This window comes from Pinus tabuliformis, chromosome Q (genome assembly GCF_031772625.1).
Source record: "Pinus tabuliformis cultivar Carrire ecotype Pingquan chromosome Q, CPIR1, whole genome shotgun sequence".
NCBI lineage: Eukaryota > Viridiplantae > Streptophyta > Pinopsida > Pinales > Pinaceae > Pinus > Pinus tabuliformis.
The window spans coordinates 711,833,650-711,858,461 of record NC_142296.1 but is presented as its reverse complement, the minus strand read 5'-3'; the positions used below and the strand labels follow the sequence as shown (position 1 = coordinate 711,858,461).

The 24,812-nt window shown below is 41.1% G+C and overlaps 1 protein-coding gene across 1 annotated transcript in view; it reads right to left on the bottom strand.

The window, feature by feature from the left end:
* The window catches only part of LOC149221522 (DNA repair protein recA homolog 3, mitochondrial-like), a 223,588-nt gene that overhangs the window by 127,082 nt on the left and 71,694 nt on the right, over positions 1–24,812 (bottom strand). The window contains exon 3 of the mRNA XM_089385130.1: positions 7,177–7,397. Within this exon, the coding sequence (XP_089241256.1) occupies positions 7,177–7,397 (221 nt within the window). The remainder of the gene's footprint in view (positions 1–7,176; positions 7,398–24,812) is intronic.

Below are 24,812 nucleotides of genomic sequence, written 5' to 3'. Positions count from 1 at the left end.
ATGGTATAGGTGATGTCACATCATCGTAGGAATCTTGGATCATCTGCCAAGTGTATGGTGTAGATCTAGGTCCGGCAGGGCATGATGGATCAAGTGCATCCTCCTCGTCCAATAAGTGAACCACCAACAATCTCTGAATGGTTGTGGGAATCCATGGAGTGCAATATACTGTTATGGAGGCCCATGGCTCTCAACACTCACCCTACATGTGCCAATGTAGCTGATTAGAGGATTAGGACCCAGTATAGGGAGACCAAACCCAAATGGAAACCACCTGCAATCCTGCATAAAATCTAATTCATCCCTTAGCCTTCCAATACAAGTCATTAGAGAAATCGAGTAAATGAGCTTACCTAATCATGGACCATAGGTGGGTACTTCAAAATGGCTTGCCCTTCCATAATGGGCTTCGAATGTGCCAATGTCTCCTAAACTCCAAATGGGGTTCACCAAGCACCCTATTAGGTGGTTTCTACTTCTAAAGGGGACAATATAGTCAAGGTACATCCGCCAAAAGGTGGTGCCATGTGGCAGATAGGTGAATGAAGTAGGGAATGAGAAGGGGTTGCCTTGGGTCACATGCTAGGGTACAAGGGTAGCTAACAAGAGGGAAGCCAACACATGGGTTTCTAATGTGTAAGAGGGGAGAATCGTGGTACATGAGGTGCCATGGCCTTGATTTTTTCACCCTTGTTTTATGCCCTTTACCTTTTTTATGATTTTCTTTGCTGCTGGGGCTCAAGGGGTTAGAGCATGATGTATAACATATAGCAGCACCTTTAAGGTGGGGCGGTTCATCACCCACCAGGGGTTGGAACAATCATGGGTTCCTATATAATGAAGAAGGCTTGTAGGACCTGTAGGAACCAGGGTGATGGCCATGATGATGGGGTAGAGCTCATGTATTGGCTTTTGTCCACGTGCTAAATTTTTTGGTCTCGGCTATCTTCTGCATTTTGTGGTACTTTTCGTGTTGAATGTGGCCATATATGCTTTTAACTTTCTTTTAAGCTGCATCAACCTTTCGACTTCATTCCAAGCCATGACACAAGGTGTGGGCAAAGGGAAGTAGCGACCTAACCCAATGTGGACCCGATGGAGGAATGTGGACTCAAGCAGGAGAAACCATGGATGGGATAGTAATGAATGTAAAGAGGGTAATATAAGCAGATAAGGGAGTGGTACCACGCAACCAAAATCGGGGTTTCCCATGAAATACCATCCCTAGAATGAAATGGTCAGTAAAAGAGACCCCACGAGACTAGAATCCAAGTTTAATTCCTAAAACGGGTCTAGGGGACAAAAGCATAGACCTAGCCCATTCTTTCCACTGAATCCCGCCATTAATCCATGCCCAAAAGTGTCCATGATAAGCAATCTACAATACTCAATTTCCAAATGACAAGGCATACCTTTAGATTCGAGAGGCCCACCTTCAAACATTAGATCATGGGAGATGGGCGAGGGACCACATGGCTGGCTCAGGTGGCATAGAAAATGGCACGATGAGCTAACTGGTGGCTGCAAGGGGTTGTTTGCTACCGGCTTAAGACCATCTTGGAGAAAAAAGTTCTCCTAGGAATATTACCCATAGTTTGGTGGGTAACAAGTCCTAAATTTTTGGCTCTAAAATTTTGGCACTGAAATTTCCAGCCCCTAAAACTTTGGCCCTAAATTTTTTGTTCTACAATTTTTTGACCCTTAAATTTTCGAGCCCCAAAAATTTTTGCCCTTCAAGGCAACCCCCTGCAGTTAGTGTTTGAAGAAAAATTCAAATAGGGTTTGGACATTGAACTAATTTGAAATCGTCTCATCTTGTTGAGCTTGAAAACATCAAAATCTAGCAATTTGCATGGTTGAAATTGCTTCCCTAGGGCTGACATTGTTAAGAAATCTATAGGGCAATAGTTCAGATGATTTATCTTTCTATGATAATTGCTTGTGATGTCTTTTTACTTATAGTTTGGATGATTTATCTTTCTATGATAATTGTTTGTGATGTCTTTTTACTTATTAGTTTCTTCAATTATTATTATGTTCATATATCATCAAGCAGCTACCAAAAAAGAAGAACAATAGTACAGAAGAACACAAAATGTAAGTTGCAAGCCAGGGCCAAAACCTCTCCACTTGAGAGGAAAACCAGCAAATCTCTTCTCTTCGTATAGATTCCTCGATTGACAAATTCCAATATCTCTAGACCAAGACCAATACCCTCCAAGACCAAGTCCAAACTTTCCTGATGATGTGCTTCTTTGTCCAAGTCAAACCCAGTCAAATCTCTTCCACTAGCACAATTTTGACCCCCAACTTCATAATTTCAGCCTCTACTATAGGTCTGAAATTTTTGGCCCCCTACAACTATTGTTGCAACCACACGTGTGAGCGAAATTAGCCTTCCAAGGCCTCCCAGTAACTTCGCTTGCCTTGCTTCATTGTCTAGGGCTAGTAGATGACCTATTAGGTCCTTCTTCCAGTAATTTTGATCTCCTCCAACAGATAGAGAATTTTTTACCTTGAAGCAGCAAACCCTAGCTTCACTTCTCCGCAAGTGTGAGAGAGAATTAGGGCAGAAACAATCTTTCTTCGTCCTCTTCCTTTTTCGCTAGCCTTCTTGCTCTTCTCCTTCGTTTGAACGAGCGAGTGAAGAATGCGTTCCAAGGAGGTCGAGTTCCCTCCTTTATATAGGCTTCTAAAAGTGGATGTGGCTCCTCAAAATAGGTTGACTTTCCAGTTGCCAGATCGACTTGGTCTTGAAGGGTATTTTGACACGTTTAATGATAAAAATAATTTTCTTTACAAGTTACAATGTGCCCGATGGGGTCTTCAACATATTACAATGACTCTTTTGACTTCTTGACCTATGCTTGACCTCGAAAATAAAAGACTTTGAACATGAAACCCATGCTCCAAAAATAACAATAATAACTTTTCTTTTATTTTACAATATACAATAATCAAAAGTACATTTCATATTTTATGAATAACGAACCTAGTTACACATTTTTCAACACTCCCTCCTAACTAGGGAGGTATTCATAAAAGGTACATGGACATTCTGAAATTGAAGAGATCTCATAAGAAGAGTCGAATTGGTAACCCATCTGTTTAGGATCATAACAACCAGCATTGTAACATAGCAAGGCCTTGACTAACAGCTCTATCTCTCCACAAGATCAGAGTACAATGTTGGCGGGACCAATGATTTATAGACACCATCATCATTCTCTCTCAAGGCACATACCCCACCTGAGTGTTCATAGAGTATGTCCTTCCTTGGACTATTCTTATCTTTGATAGCTCGTCCTCAAAGAATATTGGTCCTCGACTACTCTTATCTTGGATTCCCTACCAAATCCTCAAAGATTATCGAATGTCAGATGCTTACCCAATCCTCCATTCTGTCTTCCCATGTGAAGACAAGGATGATGTGCCTATCTCTTCCTCTCAACCAAGGAGGATATGTGAACCAAACCAAGCTTGTCTCTCAAATACACAAGTGTCTTATTAAGAAGAGATTTTGACAATATGTCAACTACATGCTCATCAGTGGAGATATATTGTAGCGGCAACACACCATCTTGTACGAGCTTCCGAATGTAGTGATACTTGTTCTTTATATGCTTTGTCTTTCCATGAAACACTGGGTCTTCAGACAATCTTATACAACTGGTGTTATCACAATGTATCACTGCATGGTCTATTGGTCCTTCAAACAAGTCAGATAGCAGCTTTCTGAACCAGACAACTTCTTTGCTTACTGTTGGGAACGGGATCCCCCAATGACAGTTTTAGGGCTAAAAGCCCATGTTTTGGGTCGAATTTTGAAATAAAGTTGTAAAGTCTCCACATTTTGCAGTCGCGGAGCACAAAGGTGTCATAAGTCATGAAGGGTAGTCCGCCCTTAATATTGTAAAGTAAAGTCGGCTGTAAATATTTACCCATGGTCCTGTAAAGATTTACCCATCGTCTGCGGACCATGGGATTGTATAAAAAGAGCTAAGTAAGTAAGCTCTAGAGAGTGATCAATGAGTTGTAGTAGAAGTCTTGAGCGATGAGGAGAGAAGTCTAAGTTTCGGGTCTTAGCGTAGGTAGAGGCTCTGCAGCTGAGTGGACAGAGGCCTAGGGTAGAAAGTTCGCAGCTAAGTGCGCGGACCCCTGCAGTTGTGTGTGTAGAGTGGATAGAGTCTATAATCGTCTGAAGATATCAATAAAGAGAATCATTTTACAAATTTTGTGTCTTTGTTTCCTGTTAATGCATTTGTCATATTGTGTATGAATGTCATTTATAATGCTTATATCATGCGCAGATGTATGTAATTACGTTGGATAATTGAACGCAAGTAAGGATATTTGTTTACGTGGCACTAACTGTGATTGTTTAATAAGATAAGTAAGATACTTAAGCTAGTTTGGGAATTTGCACGATACACTGCCCTAGCAGCGCGAAAGTACCTGAACCGCAGGTTAGGGCTACGCAAAGGCCAATCATACCCCTTCGCGGAGGTACTGAAGGGTGGAATAAAGGGCTAGTCTGACAGAGCCCTAGAACTCTACGACCTGCACGAAAGCAGGAATAGAAGGAATAAATCGACATCATGACCATCTCAGGGTGCGGAAACTTGGTCAGGCTTCGGGTGAGACTTCGGTCCGCGCTCCGCGCGCTGATGCCGAAAGAGCCAATAGTGTAGGGATTTGTTTGGCTAACTAACGCTGAACCTGAGTCAGGCCCCACCAAGCCAACAAATGGTTTTGTTGCCGGGGCCGGCATCTGCATAAGAGATGTGTGATGTCGTATCACTGGAATCCAACTAAGAAAGAGATCGGAGACTGGTTGGAGAGGAAGATCCACAAATTCGTGGCGTAGGAGAACAGAAATCCGCGAGTAACAAAGGAATAGTGGCTGGACAAGTACTTATATACAGAAATCCACGAGATCTTTTTCTGTTCCTTTCCGATTGAGCTATACGAGTGGATCGCGAAGCTAGCAGATAGCCAAGGAAGGTGGAGACTTGATGGTCCTATTGTCTGGACCCCGAGTTAGTACAGAGATTGGAAGCCTCTAAGGCTAAGATCGTCCGCATTGTCAATCATTAGCTCGATCGCATCATAGGAGGATTTGTGACTGAATTCGCGGTCGATACCTCAATCAGCTATAGCAAGGCGAAGCGGCGCTTTTTCAAAGGTCCGCGAGGTAAGTACTTGAAGTCTTTGAATACCTAGATTAAGATGTTATTGTGCGAAAAACGGGTTATGCAGCTACCTTGATGTTCGAAGCTACACGAAGCGGAAAGACTTACAGGAACGAAGGAAGAAAAGGTCCTGAATATAGTCCATTAATTTCACCTCCGTGAGGTGACGAAGAGGGAGTGGCATAGGCTTCTCCGCAAAGTGCTATTCAGTTAATAAGACAAGGATTCCCACAACTGCCACCTCCACCCACACCACCTCCAACTTCACCACCATCACCTACGACTTCACCCATACCACCTCCACCTCCATCGTTGTTCAGCATGGCAAATGTTTAAAGGCCTGGGAAATGAAGACCCGGACCAGTTTTGGTTCGTCGTGAAAGTTGTATGGGAAGCTCTGGGCGTTACAGATGATCACATGAAGAACACAACACTGATTAGTGCTCTGCAGGATCGCGCGCTAACCTGGTACATTAAATACTCTAATGGTAACCCAAACGCTGGAGTGGAAAACATCCAGACCACGCTGAATAAAGAGTTCAGTAGGCCTAAATCCGAGGCACAATCGATTGTGGGGTTCAAGAAAATCGTGATGAAACCAGGCGAGACACCTTGGGAATTAGATCAGAGGTTGAAGTGTAAAATCTGCAAAGCTAATATGAACTTAAGAGAAGGACAGCACCGCGAATGGTTCGTGGCTTCGCATCTGCCACACCTAAGGGTTGCATTGTCACAACAGAAGATAACAACTCAGGCAGAGGCCTTGGAGATTGCAATGAAACTGCATGAAACACCGATGCAGGATCCGAATCTAGGGGTTCAGCAGATCCATGCACAGTTAAAATTTAACATGACTTTTCATCGCATACATTACAAAGATGATGTAATTTAGTTGCCTTGTTAAAATGTAAATAGCATTCGCTCCACTTTGATGCTCAATTTAGCTGATGTGCTTGGCACAAAATTCATCTAACAGAACCAGAATGGCAGAAAAGACAAGTTATAGGACGTGATGATCTCTGATGTGCAGTGCTAGTGAAATTGATGGTGCACACATTTTGCAAGTATATCTATACTGCTACCATTGTGTGATGCAGCATTTTCTTTTAGTAATAGATCATTGCAACCTTTAAAGATCTCAACAAAACTCCATTTTGTTGGAATGACACACAAACATCAAGAAGCATCACACATCCAAATGAAAAAGGCAAAAGTCTATCATTCAATAAATGATGTCCTGAAGTGAAAAAAAAATAGCAGTTCACATAGTTCACCCTTGGTTAAATGACATCCAATATATCGACAAATCATTCATGCTTTTGATACCAGCATATAACTGTCATGCTGGCAATGACATGAAAACACATTACAAGCTCAATAGGCAAATATAAGTGAAACTAATAATGATTGTGTATGCTACAGAATCATTATGTTCAGACAAACAAAAAGTGATATCTTAATTTTCATCCATTTTCCTGTTCTAGCAAAGCAAATTAGTAAAGGCAGGCAAACATTCAATTTCCAGAAGAAACAGAATAGATCAAAGAATAATTTGTCCTTAATTTCAGATTACAGCAGGCTCTACATATGCAATTCTATGATATAAAATGCATTTTATTGGAACTGAATATACAGAAAAATCTACATATAAAAGCACTATCGAGTTATCACTACATATATAACAGTACAATGCTTTCAAGTAGACCTCATGTCACCATGACTCAGGGCTGATTTATAACCCATTTTCCCTCACAAGTGTACCAGAAAAACTTTGTACAACATTAAAAACAATCTGGCAGAGCATATACTTTGAATTTTAAGTGATCTTCTAGAACTGAGACCAGTATTGAGTATAGAGTCCCCTGTCGGTTCAGTCTTTTTAAAAGGAAATCCAGAGTTGTGAAGGTTGCAGGCATTACCAATGTTGAATATTTGATCATAAAACTTAAAACATAGATGGTCTCAAAAGTGATCAGGACTTTACCTTTGGAAACCCACCAATCCCTAGTGCAATGTCTAGGCCAAGAGATCCAGTTGAAATCACGGGTACATTTCTAGGGCCAGTACTACGCCCCAGCCACATAACAGCCTCCTTGCCAAAAGTACTAGCTATATGGCTCAAGGCTGCCTGTAATGCAGCCTCCTTTCCAGATAATTTTTCTTCACCAGATTCTCCACTATTATCTGATTTGGAAGTTTTCTTTCCTGAATAAAACAAAAAAGTGAATTTAAAAAACTTGCATTTGCATGTTTTGATGCATATTAAAACTACAATAAGAACCTACGAGAAGCGATCCATTTGAGAACATAAGAAATAAAACTACTTATTGGTCAATGATGACTAGTAGACTGTAGCACCAAGAGTAGAAACTACAGGCACATTAGGATAGTCTCTAGAAGACATCTAGAAAACACATACCCTTAGCAGTCTATAGCTCATTATATAAAAATAGCAATTAAATGGATGACAAAACTGGATTGCAAAGGCAATTGTTTACCAAAAAGCAGTCCAAGTAAAAGTCATATGGGTAAAAAAATTATATGGAATAATAGCAACGTAGCACAAAAACTCAACAAGTTCCCAGCCCATCCACACTAATTTGACTAATATTCTGATGCTTGATTATTAGCAGTCAACTCACTTCAACAGAGATGTAATATGAATGCACCATATAGGAAGAGTGACTCCAGAATCATTTCAGTAATATCTTCTCCATAAAGGAGAAGTCTTTAATTTTCATCCATCCAGACCCTGGATAAGCAAGGGGTGGGTGCAAGAAAAAGGAAAGCTATTCCTAGCCAATGCCTTTCTTCTAAACTGTAAAACTGGCTAATTATAATGATCTTAAATTTCCACCCAACAAGCTTGGAGTAACAGTATGGAAAGGAGTTTTATACCATAAACCTACGTTTCAGGAAACACCTAAACCACCCATGTAATAGTACTGGAAACTTGCTGAAATGCAGAAATGCCTCGGAAACACCTTGAGCCATACTGTACAATAGTTCATGGTTTGGAAGTGCCATACAGCATTGCTCAGACTGTTTCAAAGGCTTTTCAGCATGAAATCCCCACATTTCAATGTATTTTTCAAGTTCTTAGGGACCACCCAAGTGCCATGAGGGGCATGGAACCAACCCATAGAAAGTTTGAAAACCCTAATCTATGGAAAATAAAAACAAATTAACCTTACCCACAAATTGATCTTTCATGTTTACCCTGTGTTTACCCTGACATACCCATTCAAGGGGGCGGGAGGGTTTGTGTTTCCTGGTATTCCTATTTCTGAAGCCCATATCCATTTCCAAGTTTCATGCCACTTTGAAAAAAGCCAAGGTTCCGTTCACACAGTCTGTTCAGCAACTTTAAGTACCCATAGTAACATCCAAAGGTAGGGAATCAAATTTATGGCTGTGCATGCAAAGCCTTAACAAGGTTAATATCATCAAATCATGGATAGAAGCCCATCCCCACATTCTCCTCAAAACCTGCATTACATTAATGGCTTACTGTTAGATTTTTGGGCACTAGACTCAGTGCAGGCAAACACACCAGATCTGGAAACAGCTTCCTATTAACTTTACATAGCTAATGCACTAAAGTCTGAAACACACTGATGTGTCTAACAAGAAACAAATTATTCACAGCGAAACTTATAAAACCCATCAATTAGATCATGCACGGTAAACATATTACACACAAGTTCTGCCCAATCAACAGTGCTTCATTAAATTCTTCTTAGAACCTACTTGGGCTACCTTACTAAGATTATGGCCCTCGAGGAAAGTACATACACAAGAATTACCATGGATCTGATCCTGCAGATCAAACACTAGAACTGTCCTTGATCTGGCTGATCTGGATCCCCTTTGCTGTTCCGTACTCTTTCCTCGGACCTGGCACAACTGAGTATCTCACTCACAGCAAAGCTGCAATATTACTCGTGCAGATCTCTTACTTACTTGAGAGAATCTCTCTCCCAATGACTCATGCTCCTACACGTCTCTACGCCCTGCTTGGCCCTCTCGATGCTCTTAGCCCTTCCAGCCCTCTTGCGCCTTCTGGCCCTGCTAGACCCTCTTGGCTCTCTTGCCAAGCTACAAGAGTGAATCACTCACCCATCCACTTATGCTTTTCCAAAGGGCGCAATACCATGGGACTATGGCTGCAAAGCCCCATCACTTAGCCCACTTGCCCCACATGTCAGAATCCTCCCAATACTACCAAAAACATAAATACTCCCTCTTAGAGAGGGATGTACTGTCGCAACACCACTTGGAAGTGGCTTTGCCTTCGAACCTAGAACACATTTCCACCCTTGATCCACTAACATGACTGCTCCATATGACATAGAAACAATTCTTGTTGCATGTCAAGGACCCTTCTTTGAAGACATGCTGCTCATAGAAGTCTCCCACTCTTGAGCATCTTGCATTTCCATCTTGTACCATGACTTCCTGAACCTGAAGGTTGTCTTCCTTTGAGTTGTTGACTCCCACTGAACCTGTTGACTCCCTCTAAATACTGACTCCCTCCTAAGATTGCTCACTCCCTCTGAAGCTTGGCTCCCTCGAACTTCAGATCACAGGCCTTCTCAGTCCTCAAGGTCTCTACTTCACCTTCACTCCAAGCTTCTCACTTGGATCTCCAACGGCTATCTCAACACTCCGATCATCTTGGTCCTACCTTCTCAACCCCCCTCCTATGACAGGAATAGATTTGGCCCTTACCCGACCCCTACAAGCACAAATATCTTCACAAGACCTTCACACCTAGATCATAATGAATCTCTCATTCTCGTGTTGATCTCCTCTCAAGATCTCGACACATCTAATGAATGAATCTCTCATCCATTTCTCTTTGTCTACACACCAAGCTGCAACTATCCACAACTCCTCATGTGAACAATCTACTCCATGTCTCACTAGGCCTATTGATCCTGGCCTTCACGGCCCATACAAGCAATCTGCCATACTTAGCCAACTCTCTTGGCATGGGTCTTCAAAACATTGTTGCTACCTGCAACAATTCCTACAGCTCCCTCTCAAAACTGTCACTTGTGCAAATCTCAGATCCAACTGCCCTTCTCAGAGACCATGCTCTGATACCATGTTAGAATTTTGGGCACTAGACTCAGTGCACACACACACACCAGATCTAGTAACAACTTCTTATTAACTTTACACAGTTAATGAAATGAAACAACAGATGTGTCTAACCATAAACAAATTATGCACAACAGAACTTATCAAACCAGCAATTACATCATGCACAGTAAACATATTACACACAAGTTCTTGTTGGAAAATGTAACTAGGTTAGGTCTTCATTAATGTATTTGAGTCATCATGTAATATACTTGTCAAAAGAATAAATAAAAGAATTTTATTATTGTATCAATGTCTTATTAAAGCATGGCTTTCATGTTTCGATCATCATTATATTAGTCGAAGTCCCCATTGTGTTCTCCTAGAATTAATATTGAGTCTATAGAGCTAAGTTGCACGAAACAGGGAAACGGAAACGAGTTTCCGAAACGGGAAGCGAAACGAAACGCGACCTCCCCAAATTTTGGAAACGGGGAAACGCGAATATATATATATATATATATATATATATATATATATATATATATATATATATATATATATTAGGAATTTAAGAAATATGTGCAATCATAAAGCATATATGATACATTCTAATTTATTACATTATGATAAAATTGTCAATTGTCAATGCATAGACTATAAGTATCTAAATTTACATCACATTTACTCATGAATAATCACATAATGAAAATAGAAATATCCAAAATCAGCCACGAGAAATTTCTAATTTTTTGTCTCGTGGTTGATTGGGAGTCTCCTCCTACGTAGTCGAATGACCTTAGTGCTCTTGATTAAATACAAGTTTCATACCCTAGTACCCTACATTCTCTTGATTATTGGGAGTCTCCCCTGCATAAGGGCTTTGTTCTCTCGATTAAATACAAGTTCCATACCCTAGTACATGATAAAATCCAATGGAAACATTGAAATCCCCCAATCCTGAAATCCTGAAAAACAGATAAGTCTGCTGGATTTTGAGTAAGATCTAAAATTCTACTTTCTCCATATGAAATCCAATGACGGCGAAACCACTCTCAAACATCCTGAGTCATTTCATGGTAATGTTAAAAATTTAAGTAAAAGGATGAAAATGAAAAATAAAGGAGAATATCACTTTTACTTTAAGAATTTAACATTACCATGAACTGCATATCAACACTAGGGCAAACAAATGTAAGAGATCTACATTAGAAAAAAAATTAAAAAACGAAACGTGCCCGTAAGGCCTGGAAACGCGTTTCTAGCCGTACGGCCACGTTTCCGTTTCGGGAAACGTGGCCGTACGGCCGGAAACGCGTTTCCAGGCCGTACGGTACGGGAAACGCGTTTCGTTTCGTTTCCCCTTAGGGCCACGTTTCCTGCAACTTAGCTATAGAGTCATTGTACATTTAAAGAGACCCTTCTTGGGCTTTTGAATCATGTAAAAAGTTTTACTATTGAGTCAAATATAGTTTATGTAACCTCCACACCAAGTCGGCCTAAGGACACCAATTCAACCTCACTTGGAGCCTATAAATAGAAGGAAGTCGAATTCATTTGGAGCATCTCATCTCAAGCTAGTTCAATATCTCTAAGGAAGTTGTAGAAGTGCGAAGCAGGTCAAAGAAGTCTAAAGGAAGTGCGAGTTAGGTCAAGTCTAAGGAGAAGAAGAAAATCAAAGTTTTGGAGCGACTCTCTGTGTTTCATGCCCTAGTTTGGGAGATTGAAGTCTTCCAAGTGTTGTTGTTGCCAGTGGTTGCCTGATGTTGTATGTTGCTGCATAGTCGAAGTTGCTCGGGTGGAAGTGCTACTACAAAGGGGTCGAAGATCTGCAAGGTTGACTTGGTGTGGAGGGAAGGTTTGGTCTTTGTCTAGGTTGAAGAGTCTCAAAGAATACTATTGAAGGAAGAGGATTTTGAACTGGGTTTTCCCCTCGAGGGTGGTTTTTCCCTAGCATAATGCCTACATCTTGTGTCTTCTTGGTTTGTGATCTTCATACACACATAATATGGTAATTGCTTGATGAAAGATAAGATAATAAAGAAGTAAAAGAAGCCAACATAACTCACAAGTAATTATCAAGAAAGAGGAATCACACCCTAATCTACTTGTACTGATTTCTCAACATAGTATCAGAGCTAAGGTCAAGAAAAGTTGAAGATCACTTTGTTGGTATGGATTTTCCCTCTTTGATGAACTACATAAGAATGGGTATCAACACTGCTGGAAATTGGATCAAGAAGGTCATCTACTACTTATTCAACAAGGTCAAAAGTCAAGTGTTCTTGGATGCTCTTACAAGGTCTCTTAGTGATGACAATGCATGGATCAATGATAGTGGAGCATAAATGCACATGACAAGAGAAAGTAAACAACTTCATACACTATCAAAGGAGCCATCTTCTCATGCAGTGGAATTGGGTGACAACAAAAGCTTTGTTGTTGGAGGCCTAGTATCAACATCGTTGAAGCTAGAAAATGGATCGAAGTTGCACCTCAACAACATACTATATGTTCCAGGTTTGAAAAAGAATTTGCTTTCTATTTCTTGTTTAGAAGATAAAGGGAATAGAGTTGCTTTTGTTGATGGAAAAGTATTGGTTTGGGGAAAAGACTCTAACATTGATAAACCTAGAGTTATTGAAGTTCGTGAAGGAAGCCTTTATAGAGTTATTACACCACATCCTCAAGCTTTGGTTCATATGGAAATCAATCACATTGAGCTATGGCATAGGAGGTATGGCGTTAATTTTAGGTATGTTCTATGCTTAGAGCAATTTATTTCAATTTTTCATATTAGCCCAATGATAATATTCAGATTAGTAATCACATTAGCATGATAGTAAAGTGCAGATAGAACATAAACATGAACAACAGAAGACAAGCCAAGACAAGAGGACACAAGATGTGGCACCAACCAGGGACAAAACCCAATGTGGGAAAACCCTTGATCAATTCTTCTTATATTCCTCAATAGTTCAGCAGAGAGAGATAGTACAAATACATTTGAAGTCAATAATTGACTTGCCAAAATAGAAGATCAGACATCAGAGATCTTCACCATGAGGATGACACAATGCAGCAGATGATAGGCCTAGAGCAGCTCAACCAATTACTCAACATACTGAAGCTTTCCTTCCATAAGACTCTCCTTCCTTGCTGCTTTATTGATCATGTCAAGGTTGCTAATCTAGCACCTTTCATATGCAGCAAGGACTGATGCATTTCGTGGCAGACCTGGTTTCTGGTTATGGCACACACTTAGTGTGTTGCAGCATCCTAGACACACCCCACAGTCCACCTACTGACTGCGGCTAGATTTCATACAAACCATCCAACCACACGCTGCCTTATAAGGTTGTTGTCTTTTTGAACAGCACTTAGAGACCTTCAACTGTTGGCTATGGCCTACGACCCAACCCAGCAGTGGACTATAGCTATAGTCCCTCCAAACAATGATCTAAACAGCCCTTAAGCAGCAACCCCTAGCTCCTCCTTTGAGCAGATTCTCCTGCCCAGCATACCGAGTTCAAGAACAGCTTGAACATACCCAAACAAGTCCTAAAATGGCCACGTTGTCACCTATAGCAATGTAGCATTATGACAACAGCTAGGTGACTATAACAAGGTCTCTTTGAGCTGCGTATAAGAGTCTTCACAAGTCTACTAATGGGCCTCTCTTAACAGCAGATTAGGGTTGCCTTCAAACTGCATATAGAGCTTATGTTTCACTGCTGATCAGTCCTCCCTTTGCTGCGGATATGGCTTCTCCACAACTGGGAATAAAGGCACTCATGACAGCAGATAGAGTTCCCTTTTTGTCTGCGGATTTAGGCTCTTTTGGCTACGGATATAGGCCTCCTTTAAATGCAGCCAAAACTCCCTTCCACAACGGCTATATCCTTTCCTTAATGGCTGCTAAGGCTCTCCTTCTACTGCAGCTAGGGCATCCTTTATTAACTGTGTTTAGGGCTTCTTCATGATTGTCCCTTGATCTTGTTTACAACAACAGTTAGGGCATCTCCCTTTAGGTTTGTGTTTAGACTTCTTCTTAATTGTAAGTAGAGCTTCCTTATGACAGCGTTTAGGGCTTTTGTGAGCAGGATATAAGTTCTCCTTTGACTGTGTCCTAGTGTCTTACCCCCTTTAACTGCGTTTAGATGATCCTCCCTTGACTGCGGCCAGATTGCTGCTAGGGCTTCCTCTTTTTAGATATGCGGCTAGGATTAGATCTCTTCTTAGGACAGTGTATTCTCTTAGAGACTTCTCCTTCCACCAAAACCTAAACAAGCAGAAAGGAAGAGATCACAAGAGATGTGTCTAAAATAACTTGCAAGCCACCTCTATTTATAGTGTAACATTGAGGATAAGATGGGGTTAATTAGTTGTTGGCCGACCCTGACGAATCATCACATAACACAAATAAATTCATATATCCATGAATACATGTTGGAATCGGATGATCTTTAGATCAATCCTACACATCTCGACGAGAGGAATCCAAGAAAAATATCAGCTGCCATAAATAAGAAGACCCACATGGAGTTTGGCCCTAGTTGCCAATTTTAATTTAACACTCGCTCTCAAATAGGGAGAACTCCATCTGCTAATCCATCTGCCAAACTGTACTATCTCTGCCATCAACGCAATGCCCTACACTGCTCTGCTGAACTATGAAGAAGAAGAAGTGATCGAGAATGTATCATACCATTCTCTACTGACTCGAAGTCAGTCCCATATAAAGAGAGTGTATCATACCACTCTTACTGATCTGAAATCAGTTCCAAATAAAGAGAGTCCCATATCACTCTTACTGATCTGAAATCAGTTCCAAATAAAGAGAGTGTCCCATACCACTCTTACTGATCCGAAATCAGTTCCAGATAAAAAGAGTGTCCCATACCACTCTTACTGACCCGAAGTCAGTTCCAATTGATCCCAGATCAATATCATCTAGCATAGGCAATACGGTACTACACGATGCATCCATCTGTAGTAATATGGTCCCTATCCTCATTTCCCTGCTCATTGGCCAGATTAGAGGTACTTCCCATGAGTCCCAGACTGCATGGGTGGGATGTCTCAGCAGGAGAAGGATGATACACTCATCCTGCCTACATGTCGCCATGGGGTATCCCAGGGGAAGGCCGAACCACTCACCATGTACACAAAAAATCACCTGGGGAAAGCTGAACCACTCACCCTATGATTGTGCCTCAGCAGGAGAAGGATGAACCACTCATCATGCCTACATAGCAAACCACTAGGGGAAGGTTGAACCACTCACCCTATGGTTGCCCATCACTCCAGGTACCCCCAAGCCCCCCAGAGCTCCCAGAGCTTAATGTCCATATCATATGGGACCCTTAGAAGGAGAAGGATGAACCACTCATCCTGCCTACATGTCACCATGGGGTATCCTAGGGGAAGGTTGAACCACTCACCGTGTACACAACAAATCACCAGGGGAAGGTTGAACCACTCACCCTATGATTGTGTCTCAGCAGGAGAAGGATGAACCACTCATCCTGCCTACATAGCAAACCATTAGGGGAAGGTTGAACCATTTGTTGACACCTAATCATAGGGATTGGGTGAACAATTGTAAATAGTGTAAATAATTAATGAGAAAATGAAGAGTCATCCGGAGATGAAACTCAAGAGTCAATCCCTCATGTATATAACTATGAACAGCTCAAATGGAAAAACATAATCTCATTTGAGGAGTTACCTCCTGGCCTGACATGGTATCAGAGCCAGCTCTATTTTTAGCATTCCTACCCTTGTAACTCCCTTTTGCCTATTCTGCCTATTCTGCCAATGTTCTGCATTTTTGCAACCTGACACATCTGCCTTTTGCCAGCACAAATTCCTCATCCTCTCATCAAAGAACCGAACCTCTCTTCGCTTTGCATTTCTTCATTGCAAATCATCGACCTCTCTCGCTCCAATTTGCTTTGCATTTCTTCACTATATATCAGCGACCTCTCTTCGATTTCCATTCCCCATTTCAGTGTTAACTCTGATTTCCTTGGTTTTCATTACGTTGAATGGTTGCGCCACTCTGATGGTTGAGCGGAAGATCTTTGAGCGGAAGTATCATTGTTAACGTTGTGTATGGTTGAGCGGAAGTATCTCTCCTAGTATGGCGCAGCGGAAGTATCTCTCCCCATACCTCCTTGTTCCTGGTATAAATTCATGTGCATTGTTTTTTGAGGCTGTCAGCAGTTCCCACCACTCGTTGTGCCTCCTCGTGCTCTGCATTAAACACTGTGTCCGCCATACCACTCGTTGATATTCCGTTGTTATAAAACTTCGCAGTGCTCCCTCCACTCCCTGTCCCCGTCCATATGCCCCTCATACCTCTGCAACAGCCACCCCTGTGGAATCATGGTGAACCTGTCCACATATATACGGCCCCTCCTCTCCACATATATCCAACCCTCCCATACTCGTAGCGTCAACTCTCGACCTGTGCACTGTTTTGTGAGCGCAACCTTGAGTCCCCGTCATACTCCTCGGCCCATTTTCCATTTCATTGCTCCTGTCATTAAATATTGATGTTGTTGTTTTATTTTTGCTGTGTTTGTTAGAACACTAAATACAATAGTCACACGCACATCTATTTGCTTAGATCCTGCTTCTACCTTGACTTGTATTGAGACCACGCTTAAAGCTTGTCTTTTGTTAATCAAATATGTCGAATGTCATTACCCCCGTATTTAAACCCTTGTCTCCACTTCTCCATAATCTTGGGGCCCGAACTCATATAAACCCTCCCTCCCCTATATAAACCCTCCCCTATACACTCCCTCCCTTATATAAAACCTCTGATACATATTTATATCAGAATTGTAAATTTTTACAAAACTACCACAGAAGTCTTATTTCTTGGCAGCAGAAGTATATTTTTTTTACAGTACACAGATTTTTAAAATGCATTCATTGATATCTATTGTGGGAGTGGTTCTCACCGGCAAGGAGAACTATCCAGAATTGTCACGGAAAATCAAACACATACTCATTTTTAATGAGCTAAGGAAAGGAGTGTGTGTTGGAGACGGAGACAAAAAACCAGAACAGCCTACCTCAAACAAGGAATTCGTCATTTGGGAAAACAAGAACAACAAGGCTTATGCCTTGATAGCAGCATCAGTAAATGAAGAGGTGAGTCGCCATATTTCGCCATTTTCAAATGCTTTTGAAGCCTTACAAACACAGAAAGAACTCTATGACTCACACTCTGCACTTGAAGTTGTTCAACTCATGATTAAATTGTTCAGCCTTGAATTACAAAATCTATTATGCATGATATCAAAGTCACGAATGTTGAACTGGACATTCCTCTTATAGCTTTTGTCAAGGCACTGTATCCCACTTACTCAAATTATCTTGAGTCATTGCAAGCAAATGGAAACCTCAAAGAAATTGCCTGACTCCCTTGTGAAAAAATTTGCTGAAAGAGAGAAAGCTTTTGGGAATAAGACAGCTCCTCAGTGTTCTAAAGTGGCTGTGTGTGTTGCACATAGAGAGAAGAAGAAGAGGAAGAGGAAGAAGAAATTTCAGAGGCGGGGGGGCAGACACTTTCAAGGTGAAAACCCACATTTGCATTGCATACGTTGCAATTGAGATGGATCACATGATGCATCCACATGCAAGTTGCCTTGGGACAGAATTGAACAGGAAAGAAACCAACCCAAAGGTAAAACTAATGACAAAGAGAAAGGGAAAGCGCCTGAATCCACTCACTATGTTGTGGCACATTGTAATATTGGAGTAAATGAAGACATATTTAATGCTTCACATGCTTCTTGGAAAAATGATTGGTTGCTTGATTCCGGAGCAACTTGCCACATGACCTTTAGAAGAAATTTTTTTGAAGAATTTACTAACAATGTTGATGGAGCAGTATACTTGGCAAAGAAATCAAAACTCAAGCCATCTGGGCTTGGCACAATCAAGCTTAAATTGCGTGGTCTTCCAGACTTTCTTCTGCATGATGTTTTATATCTCCCACCGCTGAGGAGAAACTTGTTGTCCTTGGTCCACATCCGCCAACAAGGACACTCCATTCATATGTTTGATGGCAAGGTTGAGGTGAGAAAAGAATCAGATCACTCACTTGTCATGACGGGCATAGAAGAAGAAAGGCTTCTCAAGTTGCAAGGTACCTCTACTCGTGCACAAAATTTCTCATACAATTCTCATTATGATGAAGGTACATTTCCATCAAGTTTATTATGGCATGCTAGATTTGGACGCTTGAACTATGACAGCCTCCGCTTGTTGAAGAAAAATGGTGTTATTGGTTTGCCTACAATTCCTAGGAAACTTAAGCATTGTGATGCTTTCATTCTAGGAAAGCATAGAAAACAGTATTTTCATGATTCACATTCTAGAGCACATACAAAACTTGAACTCATTCATTCAGATTTATGTGGTCCAATGCCTGTTCCTTCTGCAAATGGAAATAAATATATGATGACATTTATTGATGACTACACCAGAATGTGTTGGGTTTATTTATTGAATAACAAATCTGATGTTTTTCAAACATTCAAGAACTTTCATACATGCATTGAAAATGATGCACAATCTCATATTGGCTCTATTCGCATTGATAATGGAAAAGAATACACTTCAAATGAATTTGAAAACTATCTTCGCCAACATGGGATCAAACATCAAACAATTGTGCCTTATAATCCCCAACAAAACGGAGTAGCAGAGAGAATGAATAGAACAATCTTAAATATGGTGCAATCCATGATGTTTTTCAAGAATGTAAAATTGATGTTTTGGGTTGATGCAGTTCTATCTGTTGTATATGTAAAGAATAGATGTCCATCTAATGTTATTAGAAACAAGACTCCTTATGAAATGTGGTATGGGCACATTCCTTCGCTAAAGCATCTCAGGGTCTTTGGTACCACCCGTTATGCCTTGATACCAAAGGTACATAGAAACAAACTTGGTGCAAGGAGTCGCAAGTGTATCTTCTTGGAGTATTCAAACACCTCCAAAGCATACTGTCTCTATGATGAAGTCAATAAAAAGTTTGTTGTATCTAGAGATGTAATCTTTCTTGAATCAAGCAAAGCTGATGATGTTGTTGAGCGGCAACTTGATCGCCTAGATAGATTCGCAAATGCAAAATCATTTCGAGAATTTGATAATCATATTCCACATCTTGAAGGGGGGATTCCTATACTGGATCAACCTGTGGAATCTTCTTCTGAAGCACTCTCTCCCCTGCATGAAACGCCAACCACTGATGATATTTTGAGTGATGTGATTGACAGAATGGGAGACTCAATCTTGACTCAGTCCCAACTCAATCAACCAAGCAGCCTAGACCATCTCAGAAAGGTCCCCCAAAGTGGCTGATAAAGACACTTGAAAGTGTTCATCCTGATGAGGTTGGAAAGACAAGAACAAGAAATTCAACCCGGCAAAATGGAGGTGATGTAGATGACTCTAATTCACCTGTTGATATGGATGTTTCTTATGATTGTGAATTGAATTTGTCTACAAGTTTGGACCAACTTCCTTCAAAGAAGCCGCTTCTCATGATGAATGGAAAGAAGCGATGTAAAAAGAGTATGATGCCTTGATAAAGAATGGCACTTGGAAGCTGGTTGATCCTCCATTTGGAACCAAACCAATTGGCTGCAAGTGGGTCTACAAGAACAAGTATAAAGCTCATGGCTCACTTGACAATCACAAAGACAACCTTGTGGCAAAAGGTTTTGCACAGAAGGAAGGGGTTGATTATGAGGAGACTTTTGCCCCCACAGCAAAATGAGCTACCATTCGGACAATCTTTGCCCTAGCAGCTCAGAATGGTTGGAAGTCCATCAAATGGATGTAAAAACTGCTTTTTTAAATGGAGATCTAAAAGAGAATGTTTTTATGTCCCAACCTGAAGGATTTGCTGTGAAAGGACATGAACATAAAATATGCAAACTTGTGAAATCCTTGAATGGCCTCAAACAAGCACCGTGAGCTTGGTATGAAAAATTAACTAAGCATCTTCTGAAACTCAATTTCAAACATTATGATCTTGATGATGCAAGAAAGTTGGCAAAACAGTTGTATATCTTGTGGTATATGTAGATGATCTTTTGATGACATGGAACAATGAGAGCTACATTGCATCCATAAAGAAGGAATTGAGGAAAGGTTTTGAAATCACTAATTTGGACTATGTTCATTACTATCTTGGTATTGAAGTAACTCAACATCCGAATTCCATATTACTTTCTCAAAAGAAGTACATTGGAGATTTGTTGAACAAGTTTGGCATGGTTGAATGCAATCCTCTAAGTACTCTAATGGAACAAAACTTAAAGCTCACACCCATTGAACGAAAAGAATTTGAGGATGCAACAAAGTATAGATAGCTTGTAGCAAGTCTCAACTACCTGACTACTACCAGACCAGACATTTCGTTTGTTGTTGGAATCCTCTCCAAGTTTATGCAAAAGCCTTGTGAGGGACATTGGTCAAAAAGAGTTCTAAAGTACTTGAAGGGAACTCAAGGCTTTGGACTCAAATATACACAGGTGGGCAACTTCAGCTTGATTGGATACTCTGATTCAGACTTCGATGGAGACAAAGAAACTGGGGTATCTACTTCTGGTTATGCTATGAGTCTTGCATCAGGGGCTGTCCCCTGGAGATCACGCAAACAATCAGTGCCAGCAGATTCCACAACAGAGGCAGAATATCTGGCAGCAGCTGAGGCAACAAAAGAAATTGTGTGGCTCAGGAAAATTCTGGAAGATTTGCAGGTAAAACAAGTATATTCGACTCCACTCATGATTGAGAATACCTCTGCAATAAAGTTGGCCAAGAACCCAAAGTTCCATGATCGAACGAAGCACATCAATACAAAATATCATCTGATTCGACATCATGTTGAGGCCAAAACAATCCATCTTTGCCATTGTTCCACTAATGAGCAGATTGCAAACATCTTCACCAAAGTGCTTGGAAGAGAACATCTTGAAAGATTCAAAACGATGCTTAGACTCACCAACATCCCTTCAGATTATGGGCGGGAATGTTGACACCTAATCATAGGGATTGGGTAAACAATTGTAAATAGTGTAAATAATTAATAAGAGAAAATGAAGAGTCATCGGGAGATGAAACTCAAGAGTCACTCCCTCATGTATATAACTATGAGTAGCCCAAATGAAAAAACATAATCTCATTTGAGAAGTTACCTCCTAGCCTGACACCACTCACCCTATGGTTGCTCATCACTCCAAGAAGTACCCCCAAGCCCCCTGGAGCTCCCAGAGCTCAATGTCCAGAGCTCAATGTCCATATCATACAGGGTCCTCAGAAGAGAGTCTCTCCACGACTCCAAGTCGTTTTCAGAAAGTCACGAATTTGACCTGTCCTAGGGGCTTCGCCAAAATATCAGCGACCTGCACATCAGTCCCAATGTGTTGGAGCCTTCTTGCTCCTCGTTGTACCATATCCCAGATAAAGCGGTACCTGATGTCTATATGCTCGAAGTGATCATACAAGATGGGATTTCTCAACAATCGAATCCCACCCAGCTGTCACAGAAGATCACGATGGTATCCAGCACGTGTCCAAACAGCTCACAGAAGACCTTCCACAACCAGACAGCTTCACAGGAGGTCATACTCTCAGCTATGTATTTGGCCTCAGCAGTGCTCAAAACAACCGTCTTTTGCTTCCTAGTTATCCAGGATATCGAAGCAGAACCCAAAGAGAACCAGCACCCAGAAGAGCTCTTGCAATCCTCCAAATTGCTTGCCTAGTCAACATCAGAATAATCATGCAGCTTCTTCACATTTCCGGCAATGTATCTCAATCCATGAGAGATTATGCCCCGAAGATATCTCAAAAGATTCTTGGCACCAATCCAATGAGGCTCAAATATATATGGGCTTAACATGCTAACTGCAAAACATATATCCAGACAAGATTTCACCAAAAACATCAATACTACTACGAGTTGATGAAACTCAGAGGCATTTCCCAAATCAAGTACGGCAGCACTATCACATAACTTCTTAAAGTTAAGCTCCATCAGGGTAGTCACAAGCTTGCAGTCCACCATTCCAAATTTGGAATCCAACTCCCTCTTACTTTTGCAAATGAGAGGATCTGCACCTGTCAGAAAGAGGTCGTCCACATAAAGTACCAGTATGAGAGATCTACCATCCACAACCTTAAAGAAATGATTTGGATCGACTTCACTCCTAGTGAATCTCAACTTCATCGGATAGTTATCAATCCTTTCCTACCAAGCCCGGGGTGCTTTCTTTAAATCATAGAGAGCTTTCTTCAACCTACATACATGAGATTCCCGATCATGAATCTCAAACGCCACGCAATTTTCTACATCTATGGTCTTGCTATTACATGAGGGGAATGACCCCCTTGTAAGTTTTCCTTTGGTACATCTCGGACATGTACGTTCATGCTCTTCTTTGAATTCAAGCATCCCTGTCACCATTTGACTTACATCGAGTAAGGCCCCACAATGAAGATGGGCAGACCTCCGGTGCCATTGAAGGGATGTGTCACACCACATGGTCCCCAATGGACTTCCTACAACTTGATACAAAGTGCTAACCCTAAACCCAAGAGTAAAAGCATCTTTAAAATTCCTTTTCCAAACACATAACTTTCCATCAATAAATGCCACCTTATAACCTGTGTCTTCCATTGCCGAAATGGACACCAGGTTCTTCTTGAGATCAGGTACATAAAAAACTTCTTGCGAGTTACCCTGATCCAATTGAAGAGTAACATTCCCTACACCCTTTATGGGATAGGTGGCATCGTCTCCAAGTATAATCTCCAAGATTGTTTCCTTCTCTATCAGATTAGAGAGCGCTTCCTTGTATCCAGTGAAGTGGCTTGAAGCACCACTATCAATAAGCCAATTTCCCAACGAATCCAGAGGAGAGGTAGAGGAGAGAGCCGATATAAGATAATACTCCTTTTGCTTATCAGAAACAACATTTGATTCTTCATACCTGGAGTTCCTTGCTTTCTTGGAGAGTCGGCCATTCCCTTGATGTCTTGCATTCCTTTTACCTTTTCCATTGTACCTGTCATTCCTTCGATCATTGAAGATGCCCTGGAATGATTGTGATCATCATCATGAGATGTGTCCCTTCTATTTGGACACTCCCTTGCATAATGGCCAAACTTATTGCAAGCAAGGTATCTGCCCTTCTTTCCATCCTTAGATCCGGACTTTCCATTGTAGTGACCTTTAGGTAGACCACCAGACGCTTGTCAATAGAATCTCTGATAGACTTCTTTGCTTCGACTTCACCCTTGGTGAAATTGTTCTTTGGAGTAGCTGGTGCATTTGATGGAGGCTCAGGGATTTTACCCTTCACGTAATCCAACACTTCTTGCTCTCAAGAAGTGGGATGAGGAACCCATTGAGCCTTTTGTCATTTCCAACTGTCTTCGGTGATTTCTCTTTCACTCTTGCTTGGGCTTTGTCTTCACCTCAGCTCTGATATCATGTTAATTTTAGGTATGTTCTATGCTTAGAGAAATTTACTTCAATTTTTCATATTAGCCCAATGATAATATTCAGATTAGCAATCACATCAACGTGATAGTAAAGTGCAGATAGAACATAAACATAAACATCAGAAGACAACCCAAAGAAAGAGGACACAAGATGTGGCACCAACCAAGGACAAACCCCAATGTGGGGAAACCCTTGATCAATTCTTCTTATATTCTTCAATAGTTCAGCAGAGAGAAATAGTACAAATACATTAGAATTCAATACTTGACTTGCCAAAATAGAAGATCAGACATCAGAGATCTTCACCATGAGGATGACACAATGCAACAGATGATAGGCATAGCGCAGCTCAACCGATTACTCAACATACTGAAGCTTTTCTTCCATAAGACTCTCCTTCCTTGCTGCTTTATTAATCATGTCAAGGCTGCTAATCTGGCACCTTTCATATGCAGCAAGGACTGAAGCATTTCGTGGTAGACCTGGTTTTTGGTTAGGGCACACACTCAGTGTGTTGCAGCATCCTAGACACACCCCACAGTCCACCTATTGACTGCAGCTAGATTTCATACAAACCATCCAACCACACGCTGCCTTATAAGGTTGTTGTCTTTTTTAACGCAGCACTTAGAGACCTTCAACTGTTGGCTATGGCCTACGACCTAGTCCAGCAGTGGACTATAGCTATAGTCCCTCCAAACAATGATCCAAACAACGCTTAAGCAGCAGCCCCTAGCTCCTCCTTTGAGCAGATTCTCCTACCCATCATACCGAGTTCCTATAGCTTGAACATACCCAAACAAGTCCTGAAATGGCCACGTTGTCACCTACAGCAATGTAGCATTATGAAAGCGGCTAGGTGATTGTAACAAGGTCTCTTTGAGCTGCATATAAGAGTCTCCACAAGACTACTAATGGGCCTCTCTTAACAACAGATTAGGGTTGCCTTCAAACTGCATATAGAGCTTATGTTCCACGGCTGATCATTC